This window comes from Calidris pugnax, unplaced genomic scaffold, assembly GCF_001431845.1.
Source record: "Calidris pugnax isolate Ruff unplaced genomic scaffold, ASM143184v1 scaffold70, whole genome shotgun sequence".
Classification (NCBI taxonomy): domain Eukaryota; kingdom Metazoa; phylum Chordata; class Aves; order Charadriiformes; family Scolopacidae; genus Calidris; species Calidris pugnax.
The window spans coordinates 14,474,027-14,481,790 of NW_015090862.1; the positions used below are offsets into that span (position 1 = coordinate 14,474,027).

General features: G+C 52.5%; 1 protein-coding gene across 1 annotated transcript in view; it reads right to left on the minus strand.

The window, feature by feature from the left end:
* Positions 1-986, minus strand: part of RGMA (repulsive guidance molecule family member a) — an 18,797-nt gene extending 17,811 nt beyond the window's left edge. Inside the window, exon 1 of the mRNA XM_014944749.1 lies at positions 569-986. Within this exon, the coding sequence (XP_014800235.1) occupies positions 569-650 (82 nt within the window). The 5' untranslated portion in view covers positions 651-986. The remainder of the gene's footprint in view (positions 1-568) is intronic.
* Positions 987-7,764: the final 6,778 nt, after the last annotated feature.

The following is a 7,764-nucleotide window of genomic DNA, read 5'->3' on the forward strand; positions in this document are numbered from 1 at the left end:
ACACCACCCTTTACTCCCCTCTTCAACCTCCCTCCGGTTCTTCCCTTCCCGGGGTGGGGGGGGGTCGGAGCAGGGACTGCACTCAAGGGCACAGATTTGGCATCGGGGGGGGGTGTTAATGTGTGGGGGTGTCCCATTTCCCCCCCCTCTTTCTTTTCAAGCCACAGAGCACCCCCGGGAAGGGGAGAACATGGTAACCTGCCTGACGCTGTCAGAACCAACCCCCGGCTGCCTTGGCTTTGATTTCCACCATCTCCTTCCTTGTGGGATGAGGCAGCGGGGAAGACAAAGAAGATGAGGTCAAGGCAAAACACCCACCGCAACTGCTCGGGAAAAAGGGAATAAGGGAGGGGGAGTGTGTATATGTGTGGGGGGGACACCCCCCAACCAAAACTGAGCCCCACTTGCTTCTTTTAAACATGTGGCAAACTGCTGCAAAGAGAGGGAGAGAGAAAGAGGCCCAGAGACAGGGGGAAAGGAGGCGGCTACCCAAAGGCTGCGAGAAATACAGGAGGGAAAAAAAAAACAAAAAACAACGTATCTTCAAAATAAAGAGGCTTTTCCTTACCTGAAGGGAAGATGCAGAGAAAGACAGGGAGGATTTGGAAAAGTCCCAGGGCTGTGGATCCTGCCCCTCTCCCCATACCCATCCATCCAGCTCGAGCTTTAACCACTATCCTCTCCCTGGAAGAAGAGTTTAAAAAAAAGAAAAGGAAAAAAAAAAAAGGAGAAGGGAAGAGAGGAGGAGAAAAACAAACGGGAAAAAAAAAAAAAACAATCGAAAGAAAGACTCGGAAAAAAAAAATATAAATGAAATCAAAAGCCCCACATGGCTCCGCGGAGCGATGCAGGGACGGGCGGCCCCAGCTCCGCGCTCCGGTGGCCTCCGCACTGAAAGATTACACAGACTTTTTCTCCTTCTTTCCTCCTCCTCCTCCTTTCCTTCCACTCCTCCTCCTCTCCTTCCCCTCCCATCGCTAAACCAGCCCAAACCATCAATCATCCCGGGTGCCTTCCAATGCCTTGCATCCTCTCCCCGCGCCTCCTCCGCCGGCGTGGAAGGGGCGGAGGAACGGAGCGCCCTGCACCGCAGCCATGGGGAGGGGAGAGGAGGAGGAGGAGGAGGGGGGGAGGAGGAAGGAAGAAAGAGCCTGGCAGACCCCCCGGCAAACGGGGGTTATTGCTGGGGGTCCAGCCGCCAAACCCACCCGTGCCCCGTGGGGAAGGGGGTCGAGGTGGTGGGGTCCCCCACACCGGGATGAGGTCTTGAGATGTTGGGTGGGGGTTTTTTTTGGCCCTGGCTCCCCGCCGGTATGCATGGCCATCTGGGAGAGGGGCTTCCTCCCACCCCACCGGGGTCTCAACCCTCCCTGGCGCTCTCCCATAGGCCTAACAAGCGCTTTGGATTTCCCCCAAATTAAGCAATTTGGGGCAAAGGGCCTGTCGTACAGCACGGGGGGAAACTGAGGCAGGGAGATGCTGAGCAGCTTGTGCGGGGCAGGGATTGTGAGAGCGATGCTGTGGTCCCAACCCTCTGGGACGTGCCCCCCCTGCCCTGGCTGTTTCTCCTGCTCCTCCATGCTGTCCCAGTAGGTGTGAGCGTTTCACAACCGTTCCAGGTCATTCACCCTCGCTGGCACTGGCACTGGCAGCGGTGAAGCAAGCCCGGGTGACTCAGGAACAGCAAGCCTCAGAGATCCTTATCATTAAACCGACACTCCTCGGAGAAGGGGGACAACTGTCAGGAGTCCCCCAATCCTGCTGCCAGCCCGCTGAGGGCTGATGGAAGGGACTAACGTGTACCTCACCCTCTCTCAGGACCTCCACCACAGCTTAGTGTGCACCACCAGCCAGCATATAGACCTGGATATTCAGTGTTTTCCAGGGGAAAGTCTCACCAGTCGTGTCAGTACAGTTGTCCTGGGGGGGGTTTCACTTTGTAAGCCCCCCCCTTAAAGATGCTTTGGGCAGCCCCCAGGGAGATGGCAGTCCTGGGAGGACCCTCCTGGACCATATAGATGGAGCTGCAGCTTGAAGCACATAGGGATCTGCCCACTGGGCTTCAAAATCCTGCTCTTTTCCACCTCCTGTGGAAGCACAAGGAGGTGAGCAGGTTGGATCTGCAGCCCCACCGTCCCAGGGGTCTGCTCCACCCAGGAGAGGGGTAAGAGGCATCCCCTTAATAGCTCGCTTGGATCTATTTAAAACTTCTTTCGAAAGGTGTTTTAGCCACAGTGAACTAGGACAACTTCACTTCTGAATGAGAGTGCCCACGGGTGTAATACGCTTTAATTAATATGCTTGAAGTTCCCTGTTTTAGATCATTAGTCCTTCTTTGATTGAGTGCCCCCTTGCTATCCTAATGTTTCAACTCCTTTCTCTTGGGGATCTTATACAAAGAATAAAAGGATGCTGGTTGTTTTATACAACCCCTCTCCTAACTCTGTAAATGCCCTTTGACAACGGGTCCTGCAGCTTGCTATGGGCCTGGGATGCTCCTTGACTCTGCTTCTAGTTCTCCTTGGAAATCCCCTTCTCTTCCACCTCACAATCACACTTAAGGGTGCTTTTTTGGAGTGATGATAGCTTGAAGTCTCCAAGAAGACTTTGTGATCTCCTCTTGTTGTGGACTGAGTGTGTGATTTAGCTACACCAAATATCCCAGGGAAGGTGAGGTGAGGAAGAGGAGATGGGAATGAGTACCCACGAAGCCAAGGGATCTAACCACACCTATCTAGTTCTCCTTGGGGACATTGAGCCCCCTTGCCTCCAGATGAAGGAGGAGCTTCACCGGGGCTTTATCCAGGCTGCAACTGGAATGAAAACGCTGAAGCTTCTCCATCTGGGACCCAGATGGGATCCAAATAATCCTGGGGCCTTGCCTGACTTGACTGGAGATCTGTCTTGGTCCTGATCCTCCTACGGCTGCTTTGAGACGATGTCCACTAAAGTCAGGAGGAGCTGTGTGTGCAGAAGAGCTGCCAGACCGGGCTGAGCTGGGCAGGAGATGAAAGCTGGCAGGCCGGATCCAGACCTGTAGCAGAGGCAGCGTGGGAGGAACGCCTACTCCAAGCACCTCTTTGTGGGGGATGTCAAACAGGGGCAAATATGTCCAAACCCTGCCAGCTGCTGCTACCACCCAAGAAGAAATGCCTGCTGATGGGCTGTGTAGGCAGCTGGAGCTGGAAGGGGCCTGGAGGGAGGAGAGAGAGGGTCCATGAGGTGGGGGGGAGAGCCCAGGCTGGGGGGGAAGAACCAGGAGACGGGCTTCCAGACCCCAAATCCCTTCCTCTGGCTCTCACCCTGTCCTCTTGCAAGGAAACTTTTTGCTTTTATTTCAGCCTGGAAAACATCCCTTCTGCCACTATCCCAGCTGATGACATATAACACGATCTATTTATTTTGAACTCAAAAAAAACCCCCAAAAAAACCATCTGAATCGTGAACTTTTAAAATCCAGCTGCGCAATAGCTGCCGCGAGGCTGGTTTGATCCTTCGACCTGAAGCACCACTTTGGTATTGCCGTTTCGTGGCAAGCTGACACATGGCAAAGGACGGACTGGAATCCAGTTGGAAGCAGTATTTTTAAAACAAGACCCTCGTCGGAGCTTCTGCCTTTTGGTGGAGGGAAAACTGCTCCGGCCCGATGCCCCTTGGCTCCGGTTTGGAAAAAAAAAATTCTCCTTGATTTTGCTCAGTTGCATCATGCATTGCAAATGGGATTGCTGTTTTTGGCACCGCTCAAAGCAGCGGATTTCGCCGGAGAAAACAACAGATGTGTCCAAACCGTAACTGCGGAGCAGGAAAAGGCCCCAAATAAGGTGTGTTTCTGAAATCCTGCTCCCCCCCTTCCACTTTTTTTGGAAGAACCTTCACCTTTCTGATTAGCTGAATCAAAGATCCGGACTTTAAATCACCTACTGAAAGGCAGGTTGTGTATAAATCTGGATCTCTGCCTCGCTTAGCGGGGATATCTGGGCTTGGAAACGTGGAGTGACTGTGTTTTTCCCCGCTTCTTTTATTTCTTGCAGCCCGGCCGGGGCTCCCCATTCAGGCTCCGTGCAAACCAGCGTGTGGGAAACCACCCACCGCTAAAATGCAAACACCTCTGAGACACAGTGGTGTTACACCCTCTGCTCCAGGTTGGGGGGGACACAAAGGCACCCCCGTGGTCACATACAGGGTGATTCTCCAAGGGGTGACACCCAAATCACAGCCAGGGTTAGCGGGTTCTCCGGGGGATGTGCAGGATGGATCCCAGTTCCCAGGGGAAGCTCAACCAGCATCACTCCTCCCAACTTTACTCTTCTCTGCCCTGCATCCCGCCGTGGGCTTCAGCGGGGCTGAACCAAGGTGTCTAATCTGAACCCTGGGGTGTTTACAGCCGATACCTCCCCTTACAGCCTTCCTAATGGAATTATTCCCTCCCTGTAATTACATGGCTAACGTAGCCAACAGGGGTATTTCTGAGGACTGTAGTTAGAAGAACGGATGTCAAGGCTCCTGGTCTGCTCCTGACTCTCCCATGAACTTTCTGCCTGGCCACCCTTCACGTGACAACCTCCTCCCAGCTTCAGCACGTGCCTTTGCCTGCTCTGCCCCAGGACAGGGCATTCGGCCAACGCTGCTCCTGGCTTGGCCAGACGTGGTCACCCCGTGCAGGAAGCTAATCCTGAAATGTTCTGCAATGAGACACCTTTGGGGTGAGCAGCAAACTTGTTCCCTGAAGGAAGAAGGAAGGAAGCCTAGAGTGGAAAGCCCCAAACTGTTGTCTGGAGAGGTTTGACAACTGATCCCAAAACGTTTGTGGAAATAAAATCAAACACCTGTGCTCTCAACAGTTCCCGTATTAAAGACAAAAAGTCTGGTGAAGAAGAAAACAAAAAAACCCAAACCTTCCTCTTTCTGCAGTAACAGCCACACCTCTTACGTTCACAATACTGGAAAACGTTGCATTTCACTGGAAAGAGCCTTCTTTCACTCGTCATTTGATTTTTTTTAGCTTTTTACAGTGTCCCTGGCTGGCCAGACTGGTCTGGTCCCCAGCATGACCTGAGCACCTCGAAGCTGCTGAAGATGCGTCTAAACCCCCTTCCCTACCAACCCATGGTGTTACTAACCTACTAACCCTACTACCAACAGCTGGTAAATGGCTGAGAGGGCAAAAGTGCCCCCCTCAAGGTCTCACTAGACCTCACTGAACTTCTGCAGGCCCTGACTGAAGGGGGCAGGCGGAGGGGATGGGGCTTTGAACACTGACCCATTCCTGCCCAGAGAAGAGTTGGCTGGTTCAGCTAATCCTCCTCCCCACAGCTGCCCCTCTGAACACCAGACTCGCCATTCCGGCCGTGGAAAGCGAGGCCAGTGGGCTGGAAGTGGGATCCAACACAGCTTTCCATACCCATATACAAAACAGTAAGAACGCTTTGTTGACCTGCAGCTTTGCACCCACAGATTAACCAATTAACTGCAGCCCCAGCTGAAGTCGCTGTGGGTGATCCTGTTGTGGGCTCTCTCGTCCAAGTCCCTGCTCCAAGCTCACAGCCACAAAAGTCACCCCTAAACGCTCACGACCAGCCAGGCTGGGCAAGGGGAAGGGCAGATGGACTGGTGGAAAACTTCCAATCTCACCCACGACAGCAAGCAAAACAAGCAGGGATATTTCCAGGCAAATAGAGGTTGTCACGTCAACTTTTTTTTTTTGACTGGTGGCATTCATCCTTGTCTTTCCCTTTCCCTGGCTTGCAAAGCCCTCTGGGGTGAGGTCTGACTCCTACACGTGGGAGCCTCTAACCATCCCTTGTTCGCAGCGTTTGGAGGGCTGGCTGGATTTCACCATCTGTATATTTAGTTCTCTGCAGGGAGAGAGATGGTCTTCCTGGCCCAACCTCCCCTCTGGGGGAAGTATCAAGCAACATCTCTTTAGTGTATCTTCTCCACATCTGGGCTCCCCTCTAAAAGAAAATAGAAGGTGGGCTGGGAGGTTCCCAAGAGCAAGTTTGAACAGCCAAATGTCAACTCGGCAGAACAGATGGATAAATCTGAACTGCCATAAAATAAACAGCCCAGAAGAACTGCAGAGAACTGTGTGTTTATCAGCAAAGACAGAAACCAGTCTGTGTAATGGGACGGTCTTTCTCTGCTGCTTTTAAAACTACTGGTATCTTGACAAAGTGTAAACATTACACCCTAATTCCCCCCCCCTTCGACCAACAGGTCAGCTAAGGACATCTCCTGGGTCTCATTTAAAGGTGGGAGATGACACAGAGTGTTTGCAAATCTGCATCTTCAACTCATTGAGAAAGGGATGTTTGAGGGATCCTACAGAAAATGCTCTGTGAAAGCCAACCACCTTGCCCTTGTCCATTCCTGACAGCAACGGCCAGAAGTACAACCCCACGGCAGGACACCTTTCCTGTCACGCCAAGTGACAGTGTCATCAGCTGATTTAAAAATTTTCCCAGAATATCTGGGAACAAGACATTCCTTCTTATGGGGAAAAAAAGCAAAAAAACCCCAAAAAAACAAACCCAAACCCCCCAACTTTAATCCAGCACCTCTATAGCTATTTCAGCAAATGAAACTGGGAGTTTTTATGAAGAGAGAGCAGCTCGGAGGTGGCACTGGGAGTCCTCCCTGATCCAGGTTGGGGCTGGGGCTTGGTCGGAGCTGGGACTAGAGCTGGGGCTGGAGCTGGAACTGGGACTAGGTCTTCAGCTGTGACCAGGGCTGGAACTGGGGCTGAGCTGGGACTAGGACTGGGACTAGACTGGGGCTGGGGCTGGGGCTGCGGCCCCACTGGGTGGTGCTGTTATCCCTGCGCCGCCTGCAAAAGTATCCAGTTTATAAAATAAATGCAATCCAACGCCGCCTTAAACCACATGACATAACAGCAGCTTGCGAGCTTCCATTAAAATCTCAATTTGGGGAAATTGATTCTACCTCTGAGCAATTGCCATGCAATTACTCCAACAGGCAGCAATCAAGAATCACATCAAAACAACACCAAACTTTCATCTCCTGCCTCACAACCACCACCACAACAAAAAAGCACCTGTCTTGCGAGCACAGCCCGCTTTCCTTAAATGTATATAATATTTAAGGAAAGGTGGAGGTCCCAAGAGTGGAAGCAAGACTCGACGAGGGCAGCTCTGGCTGGTGCCTCTGAAATGTCCTGCCTGGGGGGCTGTATTTTATCCCACCCCCGGCTCCTGGATGAGGTTATGGGCTATTTATGGACTCAGTTCATCAGAAGCAAAGTCTCCCCCTTGGCCAGACGTGCTCCAGCTGCCCATCGTCACCCTACATACAGATGTGACTGGTCTTTCCTGTGTCCCACATCTGTCCAGATGCCACCCCCTCACACATCGCATCCCACCTTCCTTCCCTGGGAGCTTGAGAACACCCCAGTGGTTTAAAACCCTGGGAGTTTTAGGGGAGAGCTCTGTGTCCCCCCTGAATGAAGCACTCCGGTCGCGATAGTCGCGATCGGCCCCCGTGGTGAGCTCGCCAAGGGAAAGGGGAAAATATCGGGGAGGGGATTTTGGGGGGATTTTCAGTTTTCATCAGCGCTCGGGCAAGGAATTATTCAATTGACTTAGCCCAGCAGGGTGCATTTGCAGTGGCAACCCATCAGCAGGGCGGATAAATGAATCACCGCATGCACGCCGGGCTGCTATCAACCCGGACAGAGGGAGCGAGAAAATGGCAAGAAGAGAGGTTTTTGATTAAAAAGAGGAAAAAAAAAAGGGGGGGAGGGTGGGG